This window comes from Sus scrofa, chromosome 8 (assembly GCF_000003025.6).
Source record: "Sus scrofa isolate TJ Tabasco breed Duroc chromosome 8, Sscrofa11.1, whole genome shotgun sequence".
NCBI lineage: Eukaryota > Metazoa > Chordata > Mammalia > Artiodactyla > Suidae > Sus > Sus scrofa.
The window spans coordinates 96801447-96826038 of record NC_010450.4 but is presented as its reverse complement, the minus strand read 5'-3'; the positions used below and the strand labels follow the sequence as shown (position 1 = coordinate 96826038).

The 24592-nt window shown below is 37.7% G+C and overlaps 1 protein-coding gene across 19 annotated transcripts in view; it reads left to right on the top strand.

Moving 5' to 3' along the window:
• LARP1B (La ribonucleoprotein domain family member 1B) overlaps window positions 1–24592 on the top strand; it is a 104775-nt gene that overhangs the window by 30031 nt on the left and 50152 nt on the right. For 15 of the 19 annotated variants that reach the window (XR_001298434.2, XR_002346804.1, XR_001298437.2 and 12 more), the window contains 3 exons: window positions 6892–7066; window positions 12615–12787; window positions 15577–15942. Coding sequence is in view for 15 of the 19 variants with exons in the window: in XM_021101600.1 (XP_020957259.1) it covers window positions 6892–7066; window positions 12615–12787; window positions 15577–15942 (714 nt within the window). In the remaining 4 variants the exon portion in view is untranslated. Of the gene's footprint in view, window positions 1–6891; window positions 7067–7645; window positions 8646–12614; window positions 12788–15576; window positions 15943–16191; window positions 17179–24592 lie in introns of those variants that run through there. The other 4 variants (XM_021101603.1, XM_013978903.2, XM_013978900.2 and 1 more) reach the window with 3 other exon arrangements.

Here is a 24592-nt window from a genome sequence, read left to right as displayed (position 1 = left end):
TGCTGGCCTATACCAGAGCCACAGCAATGCACGATCCGAGCCCCATTTGCGACCTATACCACAGCTCATATGGCATCGCTGGATCCTTAACCCACTGAGCAAAGCCGGGGATCAAACCCATGTCCTTATGGATGTTAGTCAGGTTCGCTGACTTCTGAGCCACAATGGGAACTCCTATCTTTGACTACTTTAGCAAATGTTTTAAAAACCAGCTGTAGGAGTTCCCTTCGTGGCTCAGTGGTTAACGAATCCAACTAGGAACCATGAGGTTGTGGGTTCGATCCCTGGCCTTGCTCAGTGGGTTAAGGATCCGGCATTGCCGTGAGCTGTGGTATAGGTTGCAGACGGGGCTCGGATCTAGCATTACTGTGGCTCTGGTGAAGGCTGGCAGCTATAGCTCTGATTAGACCCCGAGCCTGGGAACCTCCATATGCCACAGATGTGGCCCTAAAAAGACAAAAGACCAAAAAAATAAAAAAATAAAAACGTGGAGTTCCCGTCGTGGCGCAGTGGTTAACGAATCCGACTAGGAACCATGAGGTTGCGGGTTCGGTCCCTGCCCTTGCTCAGTGGGTTAACGATCCGGCATTGCCGTGAGCTGTGGTGTAGGTTGCAGACGCGGCTCGAATCCCGCGTTGCTGTGGCTCTGGTGTAGGCCGGTGGCTACAGCTCCGATTGGACCCCTAGCCTGGGAACCTCCATATGCCGTGGGAGCGGCCCAAGAAATAGCAACAACAACAACAACAAAAAAAAAAAAAAAAAAAAAAAAATAAATAAAAACGTGCTGTAGGGAAGTCTGGGTTTTCAAAACACTATAAACTAGTGCTTTTAAAAAAAATATAGCCATTTTTTGTTTTATGAAAAAAATTACTTCAAACAATGCCATTATTATATTTATTTATATACACTTTGACCCGCCTCCACACTCATGGCACATGGACGTTCACAGGCCAGGGACTGAACTCACACCACCACAGAGGCAGCTCTAGATATTCACCTGCTGTGCTACACTGGGAACGCCACATAGACACTATTTAAGTAAAGTTTCTGTATATGGTAATTTTAAGAAAACTCATTTTTTTCTTGCAAAGTTTATCCTAGAGCAGATACTATGATGGTGTTCATAGTAGAAAGAGCAATTTTCGCATTACTATTTTGGTTAGCATTATTAATACATAGTGGCTGATTTATAGTAAGAAATAATACTAGTTTCAGTGAAATGCAGAAATACATAAGCGTGGTGATTTAGAACAGCATAGGCCTGCATTCACTTAACATTCATTATTTACTTGCCATTTATTACAGTGGGAAAGATGTCTTTTCCCTTAGAAGGTAAGGGCTTCATTACGCTTTGCAGTATAAAGATAGCGATTTAGAGCATGGACTCGAGAACCTACATACATATCCTCCTAGCTTTGTGACTTCAGGAAGTGTCCTAAGACTTCTTAAAGTAGAAATTGTAACAACAATACGTATCATACTATTGTCAGCAGTATGAAATGTGTAATGGTAGTATCTGGCCTTCACATTAAGCTCTAAGTAAGAATTTGCTGTTACTGTTAGTTTTCAAGAATATCCTTTGGGGAGTTCCTGTCGTGGCTCAGTGGTTAATGAATCCAACTAGGAACCATGAGGTTGCGGATTTGATCCCTGGCCTTACTCAGTGGTTTAAGGATCTGGTATTGCTGTGAGCTGTGGTGTAGGTCGTAGACGCGGCTTGTAGACACGGCCTGGGAACCTCCATATACTGTGGGTGTGGCCCTGGAAAAGACAAAAAGACAAAAAAACAAAAAAAGAATATCCTTCTATTGATCACTCCTTTGATCTTCACTCCATTTCTACTAGCTTTTTCCTATATTTATTTGGATATGGTCAAGTCTTTCTTTGCTTGAAAAAAACTCTCAAAAGAAGCAAAATACACAGGGGTCAAATCAGAGCTGTAGCTGCCAGCCTGTGCCACAGCCATAGCAGCAAAGGATCCAAGCACATCTGCGACCTACACCAGGTCATGGCAATGCCGGATACTTAACCCACTGAGCAAGGCCAGGGATCGAATCTGCCTCCTCATGGATACTAGGCTTGTTACCACCAATCCATAACAGGAACTCCCAAAATATACTTTTGAGTGCATTTACACAGCCAAGCTTACTGAATCTGTTTTCTCTTCTCCCATTCATTTTTCACCTTTCTGCATTCTTTTTTTTCCTTTGATATATGTGTATATTGTAATATGATTGCTAATGTAGCTTTATCACTTAACATAGTTATAGTACACTGTATTTGTCCATAGTATTGTACTGTGATTTAGGTCTCTTAAGGCTTATTTGCTACTGATTATAAGATTGTACCGTTAAACAACATCAGTCTTAGCCCCTCCCCATCCCCTGATAACCACCATTTTACTTGTTTTTTTTTGCAAGTCTGATTTTAGATTCCACATATAAGTGATATCATATAGTATTTTCCCCATTGTATTTATCTCATGTAATGTGTTCAAGATACCAGGAATGACAGGGTATCCTCCTTTCTCATGGTTGAATAATAGTCTGTTGTGTAGGTATACCACATCTTTCTTATCCATTCATTTATTAATGGATAGTTGTCTCTCTATCTGGGCTCCTGTGAAATAATGCTGTAATATACACAAGAGTGCATGGATCTCTGAAAAAATTTTTTCATTTCCTTTGGGTATAAACCTAGAAGTGAGTGGAATTGCTGGATCACATGATAAATCCAGCTTTTGCATTCTTTTTTTTTTGTCGTCTTAAGGCCGCACCAGCAACATATGGAAGTTCCCAGGCTAAGGGTCGAATCAGAGCTTTAGTGCCTAGCCTACGCCACAGCCACAGCAATGCCAGATCCAAACCATATTTGTGACCTACACCACAGCTCATCCGGCAATGCCGGATCCTTAACCCACTGAGCAAGGCCAGGGATTGAACCTCTGTCCTCATGGTTACTAGTTAGATTGGTATCTGCTGCTCCATGATGAGAATTGCTGCATTATATTTACATTTAATTCTAATTTAATTTTTTTGACCGTACCCACGGTGTGTGGAAGTTCCTGGACCAGGGATCAAACCCACATTACAGCAGTGACAATGCCAGATCCTTAAACCAATGCACCCCCTTGGAACTCCCACCTTATTGCATTCTTGATGCTTGCTCCACAACTGAGAACTATTTGTGTTGTCTGTTGTTAGATTCAGTTGACCCTGGCTCTGCAACCAATCAGTTCTGTATCTGTATTTCAAGTTATTTAATCTCGTCAGGCGTTAATTTTCTAGTTTTTATAATTGAACAAATAATTCTAAGGCTGTCATAGACTATATGGACTTAGAAGAGAAATTAATATAACTGTGAAGTCCTTATAACTTTGCCCACTACTCTCATCTGAAACTTTGTTTCCCAAATTGGCTGACCTTGTAGGTCCACAGAATGTGTTCACTGCTCTCTTCTCATTCTCTCTCTCTCTCTCTCTTTTTTTTTTTTTTTTTTTTTTTTTTTGGCTACACCCCATAGCATGTGGAAGTTCCTAGGCCAGGGATCAAACCTGAGCCACAGCAGCAAACCAAGCTACTGTAGTGACAAGACCAGAGCCTTAACCTCTTGCACCACAACAGAACTCCAAGTGCTGCTCTCTTCTTATCTAGGTCTTTCACATGCTGGTTTTTGTCCTAGTACTCATCATAGGACCAGGAACTAGGGATATATATTTCAGCATTGGTGGTAATTCATAATAGGTATCATTAAGAAAGGGGCCAAAAATAATAGAAAAAACCTTGGTCACCCAGAAATATTGACTGTATACTGTAGTTCATTGTTTAGGAGTTTAAGATTTGGTTTTAGTAAAAATATGTCTAACTCTGTTTTGTCTAGTTTTCCTTAATTTGTGTATGTTACATCTTTTTAAGTTTTTGTTTTTGTTTATTTCTTGGCCTCCCTGAGGCATATGGCGTTTCCAAGCCAGGGTTCAGATTTGAGGTGCAATTGCAGCCTACACTGTGCCTGTGACAATGCCAGATCCTTTAACCCACTGTGCCAGTCGGGGGATTGAACCTGTGTCCTGGTGCTACAGAGACACTGCCGATCCCATTGGCCCATAGTGGGAACTCACTGTCTTTAAGTTTTTGCATGAGTCTTTTAAGGCCTAAATGACCGCTTTTCCCTTGTCTGGTCTCTCTATTTTCTTCAATTTATTTATTTTTTTTAACAAATTAATTTCTGGTGATTTAAAATTGACAGGGTAGGAGTTCCCATCATGGCTCAGTGGTTAATGAACCTGACTAGTAACCATGAGGTTGTGGGTTCGATCCCTGGCCTTGATCAGTGGGTTAAGGATCTGGTGTTGCCGTGAGCTATGGTGTAGGTCACAGATAGGGCTCAGATATCCCGTGTTGGTGTGGCTCTGGCGTAGGCTAGCAGCTACAGTTCTGATTAGACCCCTAGCCTAGGAACCTCCGTATACCATGGGTGTGGCCCTAAAAAGACAAAAGACAAAAGACCAAAAAAAAAAAAAAAATTCAAAGGGTATATGGTGAAAAATTTCCTTTCATCCTTCACCAACAATGAACTAGTTAAATCTTCCTTGCTGTGGCAGCTGGTGTTACTTGTTTTTTGTATATTCCTCCTGAGATAGTTTGTCTTTTGCTACATATACTATTATGCCCCTTCCTTTTATAAAAACAGCATGTATTGTAAGATCATTTGATAGATGTATATAAAGAACTTTTAATTTTTTTCTTGAAAATTTTTCTTTAAATTGAGACATAACTATAATTTCTGATACATTTTAAGATTATAGATGACAATACATTTTAAGATTATAGATGACTTTCCCCCTATGTATATTCCTCTGTTACTGCCACGTAGATTAAGATAGGCTTTTCAGCATCCCAGGGAGCTCCCTTGTATCCTGTCATAGTCAGAACCACTGCTCTCCTCAGAGAGCTCCCTCACTTGTTTTATTATCAAACAGTTTATTTGAATTCTTTTCTATAAAGCTTAATCCATGTTGCTGGTGTGTGGCAGTTGTTTATTTTCTCTTTTGGAGTAGTAATCCATTGTATGAATATAACTATTTTTTCATAAATTATATTTATATGATATAAGCTTAGTTCTTATATATGCTGTTAAACATTTTTCCAAAGTATTTAACTGCTTAAAACTACCACCATTGAGAGTTTGATTGGCTCACATCCTAGCCAACACTATTGGCAGGCTTTTTTACAAAACATTATTTTGAATATTTTAAACCTATGGTTTTAAGGATTATTTTTCTTTTCTTTCTGTCTTTTTGGGACAGCACCCATGGCATGTGGAAGTTCCTAGGCTAGGGGTCAAATCGGAGCTGTAGCTGCTAACCTACACCACAGCAATAGCAACGCAGGATCTGAGCCACATCTGTGACCTAAACCATAGCCCACGGAAGCTCCGGATCCTTAACCCACTGAGCAAGGTGAGGGATTGGACCTGCATCCTCATGGATACTAGTCGGGTTTGTTACTGCTGAGCCACAATGGGAACTCCAAGAATTATTTATCTTTTTTTCCTTTTTAAAAATTCAGGTATAAATAACATATTGTAAAATTTAGGAGTCTTAGGTGTTCAGTTTTGAGTTTTGAAAATTGTGTAAGGCTCCTCCAAACAGTTCATTACTCTAAAAACTTTTTTTTTTTTTTTGACTTTTTTGCCATTTCTAGGGCTGCTTCTGTGGCATATGGAGGTTCCCAGGCTAGGGGTCTAATTGGAGCTATAGTTGCTGGCCTATACCAGGGCCACAGCTACTCGGGATCCAAGCCTCGTCTGCAACCTACACCACAGCTCATGCAACGCAGGATCCAAGCCACGTCTGTGACACACACCACAGCTCATGGCAATGTCAGATCCTTAACTCACTGATCGAGGCCAGGGATGGAACCCGCAACCTCATAGTTCCTAGTTGGATTCTTTCCGCTCTGCCACAACAGGAAGTCCATGTTGAGTTGTTATATTTGTATTTTTCCTAATTTCTAAATGTGAATACCCTTGAATTTTATTAAAATTCAGATCACTAAGGCTCTAGTTGTTTTTTTTTTTCTTTTTTGAAGAAATTTAGTTTTAGTTTATCCTTAAATTATAGAACATTTATTTTTCAGAGACACCATATCCCCAGTGGCTAAGAGTTTAGTGATGGACAGATAATAAATGGTTTGAGTCCTGGTATCATAACCTCATACTAAGTCTATGATGTTTATCAAGTTACTTAATTTCTTTGAGCCTAGTTTCCTCACCTATGAAACCTACCTTACACTTACAGGGTGTTATGAGGAATTGTGTGTGTTTATTCAATAATGGTGTCATTTATTACAATAATTGAATATAATCCTAAATTTTATTTGGTGATAAGGAAGACAAAAGGAAATATGATAGGGAAAACTTGACAATAAAAATTCTAGTAGAAGTGGGAGTTCCCTTTGTGGCTTAGCGAGTTACAAACCCGACTAGTACCTATGAGGATGTGGTTTTGATCCCTGGCTTCGCTCAGTGGGTTAAGGATCCCGCATTGCTTTGGCCGTGGTATAGGCCAGCAATTGCAGCTCTGATTTCAACCCTAGCCTGGGAACATCTGTATGCTGCAGGTGTATCCTTAAAAAAAAAAAAAAAAATTTGTAGTAAAAGTTGTTTGCTTCTAGTTGATCCTTAGTTGACTATTCTAATTGTGAAAACCAGATCACATGCTGCATGTTAAGTAAGGATATTTGTTACTTTAGAGGCAAATGATTTAAAATTTGTTCTAAGTAGTTCATGGATATTTTTAGAAACGTTAAAATTTAACTATAGTATAGGATGTACAATTAAAAACATTTTTTGAATGAAACTTATTTAATAGCTCAAAATTCCTATCTATAGGCCCTGAAAGATAGCACAGAAGTGGAAATCGTGGACGAGAAAATGAGAAAAAAAATAGAACCAGAAAAATGGCCAATTCCGGGTCCTCCTCCACGTAGCGTGCCGCAGACAGACTTTTCTCAACTGATTGATTGCCCAGAGTTCGTACCAGGCCAAGCCTTTTGTTCACATACAGGTAACAGCTTTCCTTATAGAGCAAACAGTCTAACAGTGAGCTCTTTAGTGCTATTTACCTGTCTTTTTAAAGTTTTATTTAGACTTAATGGGAAAATTAAAGATAACTCAGTGACTTTTGATGCTTTAAATTGTATTCGTGTTGCTTCCACAGAACGTTATTAATTAAATACAGATTTAAGAATTATGAGTGGAGCTCTGCTGTTTACTCTTAAATTTTTTGTGTGCTTTGTCACATGTGGAGTTTCTACCTTTTTTAATTTTACCAGATTATTATAAATATATTGTGTTAATATCCCCTCGAAGATTGGAAGAGTCTAAAAGTCTTATACTGTAGAATGGGGATAGTTTTCCTTTAATTTTTTTTCCAAAGTGCTTCAACTTTGTCTTGAAAAGACAAGATGACCTATATTCTATAGCAGAATTGAGATCTCTTATGAAATTATTTTAATTATACATTAAAGAATTGGTGATACTTAGAATTTCCAAAAATTGCTTTAATGTTAAGAATTTTTTCCTGGATCATTTTTAAGACATTCCCTCTTGGGAAAAAAAATATGTGTGCTTAAACTTTTTTCAGTCAGGGTGATGATCTGCTGATGCTCTTGGATGTCATTTGATCGGAATATACAGAGGAATAGGTGATTCACTGAAATATCATTATAAACATTGGAACAAAATCGTGCTGCAGGAATGAAAACGACCAGACTTCTATGCAAGAATGTCTACTACCAACTCCTTGTGGAGGAGGTTGGGCCAACACTACAGTGGAGATAAACACCTTTGTGATGATGGTGACAGACCAGAGGACTACTGTTGTTTTTATAGCAGCTGCCCATTTGTGTGTTATTAGCCTGGGCTGCATGTGCTACGTTTATTCATGGTGGGAAAGTTAATTATCATTCTGGAAATATTGAAAGATTCTGTCTTTTCCTTCCAAACTTATGTACTTGTGTCTAGATCAATAAAGCACAGATAGAGAGGCTTGAGTGAAATATCCCAGATTGTTAGGTCCTTTGCTATTTGATTTGCTCTTCAGTATAGTATACATTGCATAACTCACATGTTGTCATAATATTTCACATGGACTATAAAATTTATTAATGTGGACACTAAGGGATAAAAAACTGAGGAAATGGATGAGAGTATTTTTTTTTTACTCTTCCAAATGTATTTTTGATACACCATTATAGAGACTTGCCATCAATAAAGCACTGGTAGACAGTCTCACAGATATTTTTATTTAGTGTTTCTTTGATTGTCAGCCCTCTGTGCCTCTAAACCTAGCCTAGCAAGCAACTTGGGCAAGTGTTGTAAAGTTGAAGAACTTATAAGTGACATTTTTTAGGGTTTTTAAAGAATGTCTGATTGTATAAGTTAGCTTAATTTATTGTATAAACTTGGGGTCCAAGATGACATTTTAAGCCTTCTTATGAATAGGCATTAGGTGAGTTTGGTAAAATAGAAAATACTTTTTCCACGGGGTAGCTAATAATAGGTCAGTCAAGTTGATGATGCCTGTCCATTAACCATTTATGTATTATTAATAAAATTACAAGAATAAAATCACAATGTTTGTATATTTTTGTGTGTTTTTTAATATACACTCATTTACATGCACATACATATTGCCTAAAACAAGTCAACATATATTTAAATATCAGTTTTTATTGTCTTTAGGTTATACATCAGATACTAGATGAATAATAAAGCCATGAGGAAAGATGGAGTGTACTTAGAGTTATACTGATTCACATTGTATCATAGGAATAAATATGTAAATTAATATGTTCCCCATTTCTGATATTAATAATTGCTCTCTGATAAGAAAGCCTTAGTTTCCTAAATTCAATAGAGAGTAGTATGTCACCAAGATTTTGAAATGGAAATAAGGGTAGTCAATGTAGATTGTTATAATCTGAATCTATGGGTAGAGAAAAGTAGTGAGGTTTTATCTATATTCTTTTTATGTCAAAAGAGAAGACTTTTTTTTTTTTTTGCTTTTTAGGGCTGCACCTGCGACATATGGAGGTTCCCAGGCTAGGGGTCCAATTGAAGCTATAGCTGCTGGCTTACACCACGGCCACAGCAATGCCAGATCCAAGCGGTGTCTGTGACCTACACTACAGCTCACTGCAATGCCGGTTCCCTAACCCACTGAGCAAAATCAGGTATCAACCCACAATCTCATGGTTCCTAGTCACATTTGTTAACCACTGAGCCACGACGGGAACTCCAGACTTTAAATTTTAAAAACATGACCTCTAATGTGTACTTTCAACATTTTTGGTCCTTTTTATCGAAAGAATTAAAATTTCCATTTTTTTTTCCCTCTAAGGAGGTTGAATTGTCCAACATGGCATGGCCTTTGCACTGTGCAGAAGAACTTAATGCACCAGAAATGGTTGATTATGGGAAAGGTAAATTTCTTTTTTTTTTTTTTTTTTTTTGTCTTTTTAGGGCCACACCACGGCATATGGAAGTTCCCAGGCTCTAGGCGTCAGGTCGGAGCTGTAGCTGCCAGCCTATGCCACAGCCACAGCAACGCCAGGTCTGAGCTAGGTCTGCGACCTACACCACAGCTCACAGTAATGCCAGATCCTTAACCTACCGAGTGAGGTCAAGGATTGAACCCGTTTCCTCATGGATACTACAGTATTATGCTATCAACTCTTAGGTAAAAGAATTTCATTTACCAAAATTGAAAGGTCAGTTACCTGACAATCTTAATTTTTTTGTTTTTGGCTTTAAAAAAATAGGAGGGTCCGTAGTGGTTATTGAATAAGCTGTGGGATTTCTTTTGAAAAGTTGGCATCCAGAAGTATTCTTGAATGTGCCACATATGAAATATATAATCTTTTTAAGGCAATGTATATAGTTACCCAGAGCTGTGCCTGAAGGTGGATAAAATGTCATACTAGATATTCTGAAATATTTATCTCTGGAGAATCATGTTGACAATTTTCAATTAATAAATACAGCAAAGAAAAAACTTTTTTGGTGGTTTTTTTGTTTTTATAACAATTTTTTTAAAAACACCTTTTTTTCTAGGTTCTCACAAATTAGTGTCAAAGTATGTGTCTAATTTCTGTAAGTTTAATCATACATATTCAAACTCATTTGGTTTTGGAAGATTAGGGCTTTACCATTACTGTTAAAATATACACATATATCGTTTAAAATCTTTTCATGACAAGAGAAAAGACAGAGAAAACCACACGGAACATATGTATGGCTTAATTATAAGGTCAACACCCTTTTATTTATTTTTATTTTTTGTTCTTTTTAGGACTGCACCCACAGCATATGGAGGTTCCAGGCTAGAGGTCAAATTGGAACTATAGCTGCCGGTCTATGCCATAACCCCAGCAACACCAGATCTTAACCAACTAAGGGAGACTGGGGATGGAACCTGCATCCTCAGAGATAGTAGGCAGATTCGTTTCTTCTGAGCCACTACGAGAACTCCAAGATGAACACCCTTCAGAAACCAAGATTGTTCTAAATTTTCTTGTCCAAATTCTTTGGTATTTTAATGTCATTTTGTTTATAAGCACAAATGCCACGAATGTTGTGAAACCCACGACTTCATGGTAGAAACATTATTCAAGGTTAAAGAGCATTTAGAGATGATTGATAAACTTAAGTAGGTGTTTATAAAGACTCAGTTTCGGTGTTAAAAATAATAGAGACTGATTCCTCTGCCTTGTGCCAGAAACAGTTGTAGTGTGTACATGAACTATGCGTACTAATTTAGTTAATTCTCCCAGTCACTAGGGTGGTGGTTTTAGTCTACTTTTAGAGCTTTATTCACTGCATGAACCCAGATGATTTATAGTATTAGGAATAGAGTTTTCTGGAGTTAATGTTTTTTCCATTCCTATAAAAATTTTGTATTAATATTGGCAGCCCAAACCTTTTCATTTGTACTTCTTTTTATGTATCAATTGATGACACAAACCATTAAGTTGTAAGATAGCCATGTCTAGTAGAAATGTTTGCTACACAGGCAATCCTAATACTTTTAATAGCCTTAAAATCTGAAAAACAAATGAAACTAATTCTAATATATCCAGATATTATAACTAATATAAAAATATGGATCAATGCTATTTTTGTAATGTCTTTGAAGTCTGTGTATTTTACACTTATCCTGAGAACATTTCAGGACTAGCCCCATTTTGAGTGCATAGTAGGTCCACATGGCTAGTGACTATTGAACAGTATAGTTTTAGACTTTTTCTCTTATGAAACAGTTTACTTCTTTTTAAAGCAATATAGTAATCTGGTAGGTGAATCCTGGCTCTAGCTATCTGTGTCCTTGGAGAAATTAATAAACCCATCTGATTCTAGAATGTAGTAGATAAAAGTAAAATCTTGGGATATTCTTCTCAAACTTAGACTCTGGGAATGTGCCTTTGCATTTTCATTTAGTAAATTAAAAGGTTTGTTGGTGTTCATTTCAGCTTTCTCTGTAATATTCAACTTTGTAATATATTCAGGGAATTTTGGCTTTGGGAATAAATAATATTTAGAATGTTAGGTTATAAATTGTTTCTAAATCTTTTGTGGCCAAAGTCCATATTGCCTTATAGCAGATATTCTTTGACCTTTTGTTTGTTTTTGTTTTTAGGGCCGCACCCATGGCATATGGAGGTTTCCGGCTAGGGGTCTAATTGGAGCTACAGATGTTGGTCTACACCACAGCCAAGCAATGCCAGATCTGAGCTGCATCTGTGACCTACATCACAGCTCATGGCAATGCTGGATCCTTAAGCCACTGAGTGAGGCCAGGGATTGAACCCGCAACCTCATGGTTTCTGATCGGATTCGTTTTCTCTGTGCCATGATGGGAACTCCTAAATATTCTTTGACTTTTGAAAAAAAATCATAAAGGAATTAATCTGTACTTTGTAAGAACGTATTACTTTGATTAAAACTGTGGGAGCGGTCCAAGAAATGGCAAAAAGACAAAAAATAAATAAATAAAACTGGGGGGAAAGGCATTTTTAATTCCAGAGGAGTTTTTAAATATTATTGCCAGGGCAGTAACTTTAATGATGTGAATTCTACTCTTTACAGTGTTCACTGTGGGTTAAGGAACACACTGTATTTAGGTAAACTTTGTTAGGCAAGGAGATGAGAAAAGTAGGAGTACTTTTGGCTGCCTTAGTAGTGTATATATCCTAGCAGAATAATAATTGATTTTGCCTTGAATAAGGTATTCATTGTATTTGCTTAGCATTTGAGATTCCCTAATTTCATTGCAATACATGAATCTAAGATTTCACAAAGAATTGACTCTCAGATAGATGTGTTGTCATAGTGACTGGTTTGATATTCTTGAGAGATTTGAGTGAATGCATCTGCATAAGAGTTGATAATATTCCTGTTGAGTTCAAGCCCTTTGGGTTTGAAAATCATTGGAAAGGTTACAATTCACATTGATGTATCATGTTTTTGTGAAGAAAAAAAGCCCAAGTAAAGAAGAAAAATTGTTTTATAAGTAAAACCATTATTTTAACTATAGAACTAACTTAAAATTTTAGAGTCTGCCCCAAATTCTCCAAGAATTGGAAGTTCCCTGAGCCCAAAGAAAAATGCTGAAACAAGAAATCTTCAAGCAATGTCTAGAGGTTTGTCTACCAGTTTACCTGACTTGGACTCAAAACCTTGGATAGAAGTGAAGAGAAGACATTGTCCATCCCCAGTGAAACGGAATGTAAGTTGTTAAAACTCAAGAAGTGTGATAAGTTGTTGTCACACTGAGGATAAGTTGTTAAAACTCGCAGTATCAGGTACATATATAAAATTTAGAAGAGTTTTTAAAAATGGTAAAAAAAAAAAATGGAACCATCATTGCCTTTCAGTAAAAGCACATGCGTTACTAAGTATTGAAAATAAGTTGTATCAATTTAAAAAAACTATCTTTCATTTCTGAATATAAGACTATTTTGATTTAACCTTTTTTATTTGAGGTTAAGCGTAAATTTGAATAATTTGGTTTCTTAAAGCTGACAATTTTTTTCTAAATTTTGATTTTATAATTTACGTTCTTGGTTTAAAAGTGTTTTGATTGTACAGTAGGGAAGGAAAAGAGAATTGATTTCCTAGGCACACAAGGGAGCGAGGTGAGTGTGGGTAGGGGACCACAGAGTTTCTTGTCATAGAACTGCTATATTTTTGGCTGGTGGTTGGATACTTGAACTTAAAATGTGATAAAAATTGCTCTGATCTAAACCATAAAGAAGAATGGATGCAAGTAAAATGGGGAATCCTAGTAAGATTGATAGTTAACATCAATGTTTATCTTTTTTGTGATATTTTATAGTTTTATCATATGTTAACATTGGGGAAATTGGGTAAAAAGTACACAGATCTCTGTTTCTTAAAATTGTGAATGTACAGTTATCTCAAAAAGTTTACTAACAGTTAACTTGGAAACAGTGCCACTCAAATAATTCAAATATTCAAAGTAAGCTCTAAAAGGAAAAGGTTACTAAAAATAATTGAGACTACCTGTGGGAAGAATGAAGAAGGCTATGGTATTAAAGATTGTTATGAATAGAGCTCTTTATTCCTAAGATTAAATCATGAAGAAAGCATGAAGGATTTAAGAGTGGCTCTCTCTTGGGGAAATGTAGGGTGTATTTTGCCTCAGCAGAGTTTATTTGGCAATCAGTGTCTGGAGATATTTTTGGTTGTTAAAACTGACAAGGTGCTGGGAGTTCCTGTGGTGGCTCAACAGAAACGAATCTGGCTAGCATCCATGAGAATGCAGGTTTGATCCCTGGCCTTGTTCAGTTCGTTAAGGATCTGGCATTGTCATGAGCTGCGGTGTAGTTGGCAGATGTGGCTCTGATGCCAAGTTGCTCTGGCTGTGGCGTGGGCCCCTAGGCTGGGATCCTCCATGGGCAGGTTTGACTCTAAAAGAAAAAAACAGATAAAAAACGGAGGGCTGCTGCATCTTATGACTGATACACTGATACCCAAGGATGCTCTTCAACATCCTACAGTGCATAGGACAACTTCCTTACCCCCACCACACACATACACACACACCAAAGAATTATCAAGCCGAACATGTCAGTAGTCCTGAGTATGAAACCTTGATCAAAGATAACTTTTTAATTAGCAATAGCGGTTGAACACAGCATACTTAAATGTTACAAGAGACATTGGGACATTTTAAAAGCTCAAAGCAGCTTTCTCAAAATAAGATTAAAAATCCTGATTAATTTTTATATTTGTCATGACAAACCTGGGTAACTAGGGAGGATTATGTCCTGGGCTCATTGATGAAAATTTGTACCGTATTTCATTTATTCCAAGATCTACATTTTTTTTCCTCAGCATTGTGGAGTTCAATGGTAACGAACCCGACTAGTATCTATAAGGTTGTGGGTTCAATCCCTGGCCTTAGTGGTAAGGATCCAGAGTTGCCATGAGCTGCGGTATAGGTCAAGGCTGTGATCCTCCCTTACTGTGGCTATGGTATAGGCTGGTAGCTGTAGCCCTGATTTGCCCCCTACCTTGGGAACTTCCATATGCCACAGGTGCAGCCCTAAAAAAAAAAAAAAAAAAAAAAAAAAGTAAAAGATTCTGTCCATGGTTTACCATTGTTAACAGTTTTGGTGTTTGTTCTCAGACTTTTTTCATGTACTCTAGTTTTTGTTTTTAAATATATTCACAGTGTGTTAAAACATCCTTTTTTTTAAGTAAAAAAAGCCATCATTGACAGTCTTCTATTTGTTAGAATGTTAGCTCCATCAGGGCAGAATTATTGTTTTATTTATTGCTATAAACCTCTGCCTGGAACAGTGCTCAGTTCACAATAAGGACCCAGGTAATTATTGACTGACTGACTGTAGATCTACATGAATAGGAATTCTGTGGAAGAGAAATTGTATTATTCTAGGCATAGGAGAGTTAGCATTTGCTGAAAGATAAGGATAGGTCAAAGGATGGCACGGAAAGGTGGCAACATTGAGAAAAATTTTTTGAGAGGTTTGGAAATCTAGACTTGATTAGATTTTGGAGGACCTAGGATTTAAAAATTTGGTCTTTTTATGTCACGCAGTAGGAATAATACCAGCATGATTTCCTTTTGCAGTTTGACTGCTAAACCAGTTATTGAGTATACAATCTTGATATTATTTACATTAACATTGTTACATGGCATTTATTTTTAAAGTGATAATTTTTTTATATAAAACCAATTTCTTTCTTTCTTTCTTTTTTTTTTTTTTTTGTCTTTTCTAGGGCTGCATCCACGGTACATGGAGGTTCCCAGGCTAGGGGTCTAATTGCAGCTACAGCTGTTGGCCTACACCACAGCCACAGCAACGCCAGATCCCAGCTGCATCTGCAACCTACACCACAGCTCACGGCAACACTGGATCCTTAACCCATGAGCAAGGCCAGGGATGGAACCCTCAACCTCATGGTTCCTAGTTGGATTCGTTTCCGCTGTGCCATGACGGGAACTCCCAAACCAATTTCTTCTTTCAGGAATCACCACCTCTACCTGAAGAGACATCAAATCAGTTAAATCTTCCAGATGAACAAGAACAAGAAGAACTTGATTTTTTATTTGATGAAGAGATGCAACAAATAGAAGAGCGAGGAAACACATTTACTAACTGGTCTGATAATGATTCAGATTATGAAATTGATGACCAGGATTTAAATAAGATTTTGATTATAACTCAGACACCACCTTACTTGAGAAAACATCCTGGAGGAGATCAAACAGACAACCACATATCTTGGGCAAAAATTACATTTGAACTCGCTAAAGTTATCAATGATGGTTTATATTATTATGAGCAGGATCTATGGATGGAAGAAGATGAAAACAAACACACAGCCGTAAAGGTAATTGTTTCTGGCTAGCATCTTTCTGTTGATATTCTGTTTTGATTGCATGTTGCTGCTTATGTTTTCCTAAACTTAAGGCTTTATTTTATGATATTCTGAATATAAATAAATTATATTTAATTTGAAAAATTCCTAGAAATATACCTGATAATCAAAACCTAAAAATTATTTATTAAAATGATAGTGAAATAAGTACTTTAATTACAAAAAAATATTATTACTCACTAAAACCCTTCCTTTTTTCAGGTGAAAATATTAAGAAGGCCTTTTCTCATAAGGAATAAAAGCTAAAATTAAGGACAGGCTTAGTTTGTGTGCTCTTTCCTTACCTGGCTATAATCACCCCAGCTATGTGAGCAGGGCTTCAGAGAGGAGTTGCTTTTGTTGCCCTTCTGCCCGTCTCACCTTAGTCTTTGGTGCATGCTCTGTGGTAGTAGAACTGGTGTTGACAAGTATAGAAGATTAAACTTGCTGATTGTCTCTCTCGGTCATTACTTTGTTGCTGGGAGTGGTGTTTGAAACCTTGTTCCCTTTTTTATCATCTTGCATTTCACCCCACATCCTGTTACCTATCCAAGTTATTAAGGTAAAATATGAGCGTACCAGAGCAGCCTGGTGGCTTTATGACTTTTAATGATACAGGGAGGGATTAAAAGGGATATTTTTCTACCATTAAATTGATGAGGAACCTCCCCCCATTAAATGTTTGTTTTGAGGATAGAATACTGAGGGAAAAGTTGTATAATTATAATATGCCAAATAGGAAAGAGCTCTTGGTCACAGATAGTTATAGTTCTAGAAAGAAAAGCCAGCCAACTCATGGTTGCATAGAGGGGACTGGCTGTCCATGGGGCTTCATATCTTCAAGAAGTGTGCTTTCCTTCTTGACTTGATTTTTCTTCCTGGAATTTCATCATTGCTTTTACCTTCTTCTCAGCACCTTTTTGGAGACCCTGCCTCAGGATAGTGTAGCTTGTCAGTGATTTAGAACCTGAGCAGTTCTCTATATCCTACTGCTATGGGAAAGGAAGTGTTTTTATAAAGTTTCTTGGTTGAAAGACTTCCTTGTGTAAGGACTGTTACTTTATTTTTGATACTTAGATTCTATAAGTAACTAACGTAAATCCTTTTGGGAACAGAAAGAGATAGAAAGTAAATTAGGAATTTCCCCTGTTGCTCATCAGGTTAAGAACCTGATGTCTCCACAAGAGTTCAGGTTCTATCCCTGGCTTCACTCAGTGGGTTAAGGCTCCAACATTGCCACAAGCTGCAGCATAGGTTGTAGATGCAGCCGAGATCAGGTGTTCCTGTGGCTGTGATGTAGGCCAGCAACTGCAGCTCAGATTCAAACCCTAGCCTAGGAACTTACATATGCTACAGGTGCAGACATAAAGAGAAAAAGAAATTAAACTAATAACAGGTTAAAATTTTAGTCTCTCCATTCCCTATCCCTCTACCCTGCTTTGTTCTTCACCATCCACCATTCTGTATATTGCACTTACTTCTTTTCTGTTTAGATCACAGGGATTTAAGATCTGTGAGAATAGGGATTTTTGTCTTATTTTGTACACTGCTGTGTCTTCAGTGCTGGAACAGTTCCTGGCATGAAGTAATGCTCAAATTATACTGCTTTGTGCTTAGTTCATATTTGTTAAAATGGATAAGTGAATTACGGGTTAAGCATTATGAAGTAACCAAGGAATCCAATTTTTGTGTATAATACTGGTTCTGTGGGAAAATGTTTTCAGAGTTTCAAATAACAAACTTTCAAGTCACCTTGAGAAACATGCTATCTATAGGTGGTTATTTGCAACAATAATTTAATTAACTCATCTGTTGCCTTAACCATTAAATATTAGTCAGGGGAAAGTAATTTTGACTATACGGCTCTTAAGCATTATAGGTCTGTTTGTAAGTATGTCTTATTTTATAGCCTGATCCTTATATATACTCCTGTTATCTAACTTACTCCCCTTGTCTCTAATTCTGTGCCTAACAGATATTTCTGGTTAGTACTGTACTTTTTCTATGGGTCTGTTTAGAGTGGAGAGAAATCAGTCATTTAGTATATATATTTTTTTTGGTTTTTTTTTTTTTTTTTTAAGGGCCATACCTGAGGCACATAGAGGTTCCTGGGCTAGGGATCCAATTGGAACTGTAGCCGCCGGCCTACACCAGAGCCACAGCAATGCCAGATCCAAGCTGCGTCTGTGACCTACACCACTCACAGCAACACCAGGTTCCTTAACCCACTGAGCGAGGCCAGTGACTAAACCCAAGGCTCATGGTTCCTAGTCGCATTCCTTTGCACTGCGCCACCACGGGAACTCCTTAATATATTTATTAAACTTGTACTCTAGGAGTCCCGTTATGGCTCAGTGGCAACGAACCCAACCAGTATACATGAGGATGCGGGTTTTATCCCTGGCATTGCTCAGTGGGTTAGGATCCAGTGTTGCCATGAGCTGTGGTGCAGGTCACAGACCCGGCTTGGATCCTATGGCTCTGGCATAGCCTGGCAGCTGTAGTTTCTATTGGACCCCTAGCCTGGGAACTTCCATATGCTCCGGATGCAGCCCTAAAAAGGAAACAAACAAAAAACTCCTACTATAAATGTGACACTGTGCTAGGTCCTCAGTATGGAATGGGAAGATAACAGTAGTATCTATATGCCTGGTTCTTACAAATAATTGGGAGGATAGACATTAAATCACAGTAAATATTTGATCACAAATTACGATAAATGTTCTAAAAGAAAAGAACAAGATATTATTGGTTTAGGCTATAAGGGAATGCCTGTGAGAAAGTAAGAGTTATATGTGAGATAGGAATTATGGTGAGAATGAACTATGCAAGTAACAGATAAACCATATCATAGGAAAAAGGAATAGCAGGTGTCAAGGATCTGACTGAGGTGGGAAAGTATTTGGTATATTTGAGGAACTGAAGAAGTCACTTTGTTTATAATATTTTATAAGAGAACAGTTACAGATATATAGGCAGGAGTCTGATGAGGTAACATGTGAGCCATGTTAAATAGTTCAGAATTTACCTAAAGTTGAAATGCAGCACCTTGAAGAATTTTATATGGGCAACAGGATGTGATTTTATATTTAGTTTTACTCTTGTAGATTACTATGCTTTATTGTTATAGAATTGAATTCTAATTTTATGCCTCTTTTTTTGAAAAGTATAGTTTATTTACAGTGTTGTGTCAATAATTTTTATTTTTAGTTACTCTTGTTATTATGGCAGAGAATGGATTAGATGGGGATAAGAGTGGTGGGTGAAATCCAGTTGGGAAGCTATTAAAGTAGTCCAGGAAATGGATGTCTTCTAATTTAAGACAAATTGGTGGCAGAGGAAGTGTAGAGATTGGAAGACCGAAGTCTGAACCCTGAGGAATAATTATTTAGGAGTTGTATAGGAAACTGGTATTGTGGAAGCCAAGTACTGACTTCAAGAGTAGAGAATAATCAGATGTGTCAGAAGCTGGACAAGTTGAGTTTAGGTATAAATGAAAAGAATGTCAAGTAAGTAGGATAGTTTGGTGATCATTTCTGACTTTTGCAAAGGAAGTTTAGTTGAATCCAGAAACAGTGTTCAAATGTACCAAAGAGTAGGTGTAGGCCTTCTGTTTCTGACATGTCCTTATTGCTGAAGACAACTAAAATGGTCTGTTAATAGGTGAGAAAATATAGCTTAAAATCCTTGAAGATCTGCAAGTTATCAGAATAAAACCATAGAGAAGTAGAGTATTGAAACCAGTTTTGCCCTAGAGACCCATTTTGGAATTTGGGGAGTTTGAGAAGTTCAGCTTTGCAAAAGCCACTTAAAATATAGGGGTAAAAGACACAAACCTATGGCCCAGCCAAAGTCAAGGATTCCAATAGAAATCCTTTTCCTATTGAATTGGTAAGTGAAGCAATAAATATATCCTTAGGGAAAGTGAACTTAACTGCTCTTCACCTAGTCCTCTAGGGGACTACAAAGCATATTTCCGTAGTTGTGCTCAGCAGCATAAGAAAAAAAAAAAAAAAAACCAGCTTAGAAGTTATAATCATGCAACCCAAATTCACACTGTCTGGGTGACTAGAGTACCACTAGTTGGAGTTCCCATCGTGACTCAGCAGTTAATGAATTTGACATGCATCCATGAAGAAGCAAGTTCAATCCCTGGCCTCTCTCAGTGAGTGAGCTGTGGTGTAGGTCACAGATTAGGCTTGGATCCAGCATTGCTGAGGCTGTGGTATAGGTTGGAAGCTGCAGCTCTGATTTGACCCCTAGCCTGGAAACCTTCGTATGATGGAGGTGAGGCCTTAAAAAGATAAGACAGGAGTTCCCGTCATGGCTCAGTGGTTAACGAATCTGACTAGGAACCATGAAGTTGTGGGTTCGATCCCTGGCCTTGCTCAGTGGGTTAAGGATCCGGCACTGCCCTGAGCTGTGGTGTAGGCCGAAAACAGAACTCAGATCCCGCGTTGCTGTGGCTCTGGCATAGGCCGGTGGCTACAGCTCCGATTTGACCCATCTAGCCTGGGAACCTCCATATGCTGCTGGAGTGGCGCTAGAAAAGACAAAAAAAAAAAAAAAAAAAAAAAAAGGAAAAAGAAAAAGAGTACCAACAGTTATAAATTTAAAGTGATTGTGGTCTGTTAATTTCCAAGAAATTAGTAGAAACAAACCTAGCTTTGTCGAGAAAACATTCATCTTTCTCCTAGACCTCCAAGAATTTACTTGAATTATTTTGTAAGCACAGTGAACAGTTCACAAAGTGAATAATCAAACAAGGAAATAAAGTGCCACATGTAAGAATGAGCAAAAGTAAGAGATAGTAAATCCATTCCCTGAAAAAATTTACAAGTAGGACTATTAAACATAATATGGAGTAATTATGCTTACTATGTTTAAAGAAAAATATCCACAGAGAAAAGGAAATTTTAAAGAACCTTTCTAGAACTTCTGGAAGTAAAAACAGTAAAGGCTGAAATTAAAACTCAACTAATTGAAGAGATTAACAGCAGATTTGATACAATTAAAGAATAATTGAATTGGAGAACAGTTTATAAGAAACTATTCAGAAATCAGCATAGGGAGATAAAGAGAATATATGAAAGACGATATAGAATGAAATTCTAGACAGTCTGCTGTTATTTGGTATATTTCAAATCAACTTGTATGTGTTAACATCTAGTGAATTTTATTATAAAATCTTTATTTTTGAGAAAAGTAAAAAGCAGGTAGACTATAGCTTTGTTGAGAAAACATTCACCTTTTTCCTAAGATAGATAAGATAGATCTTTATTCTATCTAATATAGATATTTATTCAGAGTTCCAGAAGGAAAGGAGAAAAAATGGGGCAGAGTCATTATTTTATTAGGGAGTAGCAAGGACCTTTTCTAAATTGCAGAGGGGTACCAGAGTAAAACAGCCAGGGAACAAAGGCAGATGCTTTCAAAGAAGGAAGAGTAACTGGACAGCTAACCAATAGCTGGACAGTATGGATCAGTAACATTTGAATGCAACTGGAATGATAGTAGGGAAAGTAACTTATCAACCTAAAATTGTAAGCCTTGCAAAAGTAAGAGGATGAAATATAATGAGAAAAACTGCAAACACATAGGACTGTGTGCCTCCAAAATACTGACAACATTACATACTGACGAGGATGTGAAGTGATGGAAGCTCATTCATTGGTGATGGGAATGCGAAATGGTACAACCATGTTGGGAGACAGTTTGGAAGTTTCTTACAAAACTAAACGTACTCTTACCACATAACCTAGCAATTGCCCTCCTTGGCACTTGTCCACAGGAGCTGAAAACTTATGTCCACATGGAAACCTGCACATGATTGTTTAAAGCAGCTTTATTCATAATTACTAAAACTTGGAAGCAACCACGATGTTGTCTTATCAGTGGATGAATGGATAAATACACTGTGGTATATCCAGACAATGGAATGTTATTCAGTGCTAAAAAGAAAGGAGCTAGCAAACCATGAAAAGACAAGGAAGAATCTTAAATGCATATTACTAAGTGAAATGATCCAATCTGAAAATCTCTCAGTGGGTCAGGGAACTGGCGTTGCTGTGAGCTGTGGTGTAGGTCAAGACTGGCAGCTGTAGCCCTGATTCAATCCCTAACCTGGGACTTTACATATGCCGCAGGTGCGGCCCTAAAAAAAAAAAAAAATCAAACAGAAACTTTAAAAAACAGCATATTAAGAGAAAATACTTGGAGATCATATTTAATAGTTGTGTTAATTATATATATAAAACTCTTACAACTCAAAAAGAGCCAATAACCAGTTATAAAATGAGCAGAGAACCTGAATAGACATTTTTCTCAAAGAAGATATACAAATGGCTGATAAGGCCATGGGAACTTTGTTGACATCATTAGCCATCAGGGAAATGAAAAACTACGATCACTATGAGATATTACCCATATATACTGGAATGACTATAATAAAAAAGATAAACTCACAGTAGCCAGTGATGATTGATAGGGAGAAATGTGAATCCTTGTGGACTAGTGATAAGATTGTAAAAGGATTCAACTGTTTTGGGAAGCAGTTTGGCAGTTCTCAAAATGTTAAACATGATATGAGTTATCATATGATCCAGAATTCTACTCCTAGGTATATACATAAAAGAAATGAGTCCCCGTTGTGGCGCAGTGGTTAACGAATCTGACTAGGAACCATGAGGTTGCGGGTTCGGTCCCTGCCCTTGCTCAGTGGGTTAACGATCTGGCGTTGCCGTGGGCTGTGGTGTAGGTTGCAGACGCGGCTGGGATCCCGTGTTGCTGTGGCTCTGGTGTAGGCCAGCGGCTACAGCTCCGATTAGACCCCTAGCCTGGGAACCTCCATATGCCACGGAAGCGGCCCAAAGAAATAGAAAAAGACCAAAAAAAAAAAAAAAAAAAAGAAAAGAAATGACAATATGTGTCCACACAAAAACTTATACACAAATGTTTAATGCTGCATTATGAAAGTGGAAACAACTCAAATGCTCATCAGCTGATGAATGGATAAATAAAAGTGATTAGCCATACAATGGGGTATTATTTGACAATAGAAAAAAATAATTTGATACATGCTACAACATGAAAACAGCATGCTAAGTAAAAGAAGCCAATCTCAAAGTACCACATATTATATGATTCTATTTATCTGAATGTCCAGAATAGAGAAAAATTAGGTTAGTGGTTGCCTAGAAGTGGGGTTTGGAATGGGTAGAGAAAATAGTGATTGCTAGTACATAGTGTGCTTCTTTTTGGAATAATAAAAATGTTGTAATATTGATTGTGATGATGGTTGGAAAACTGTATACTACAAACATTTGTACACTGGAGTATATTGTACCATATGTGAATTATATCTTAATAAAATGACTTTTAAACATGTAAAAGGAAAGACATCCTGTGTACATGGGACTGGAAGTTAGAACTACCCAAAGTGATCTATAGATTCACTATAATTCCTATCAAAGTTCCAACAGCATTTTTTGCAGAAATAGGAAAACTGATACTGAAATTTGTATGGAATCTCATGGGATCCTTCAGAATCAAAAAACATCTTTCTTTTTTTTTTGTCTTTTTTGCCATTTCTTGGGCCACTCTCACGGCATATGGAGGTTCCCAGGCTAGGGGTCTAATTGGAGCTATAGCCGCTGGCCTACGCCAGAGCCACAGCAACTCGGGATCTGAGCCGCGTCTGCAATCTACACCACAGCTCAGGGCAACGCCGGATCCTTAACCCACTGAGCAAGGCCAGGGATGGAACCCACAACCTCGTGGTTCCTAGTCGGATTCATTAACCACTGCGCCACGACGGGAACTCCCAGAACCAAAAAAAATCTTTTAAAAAGAGAAATAAAGTTGGAAATCTCACACCTCTGATTTCAAAATATTTGCAGAACTATATAATAAAAGTGTGTTGTTGGCATAAAGGTAGACATAGACAGGAGTTCCTGCTAAGGCACAACAGGATCTGCAATGTCTTGCGAGTGCTGGCATTCAGTTTGATCCCTGGCCAGGCAAAGTGGGTTAAAGATCTGGTGTTGCTACAGCTTGGGATTATGTTGTAATTGTGGCTTGGATCAGATCCCTGGCTTGGGAACTCCAAATGCCATGGGGCAGCCACAAAAGAAGGAAAAAAAAAAAAAAGGTAGACATAGACAAATGGATATAGAACCCAGAAATAAACCCTTTTATTTGAACATGAATGCTAAGGTCACTGATGGGGAAAGGACAACCTCTTCAACAATGATGTTGGGAAAACTGGGTATCCACATGCAAAAGAATCAAGATGGACCCTTACTTTTAACACCAAGTGCATAAAGTTTAAAGATTAAAGATTTCAATCTAAAACCCAAAACTCAGAATTTCCTTCATGGCTCAGCGGTTAACAATTCCGACTAGGGGGTTAAGGATCCAGCGTTGCTGTGAGCTGTGGTATAGGTTGCAGACTCGGCTCGGATCCCGTGTTGCTGTGGATCTGGCGTAGGCCGGCAGCTACAGCTCCAATTCCACCCCTAGCCTGGGAACCTCCATATGCTGTGGGAACAGCCCTAAAAAGATTAAAAAAAAAAAAAAAAAGAGTTCCCGTCGTGGCGCAGTGGTTAGCGAATCCGACTAGGAA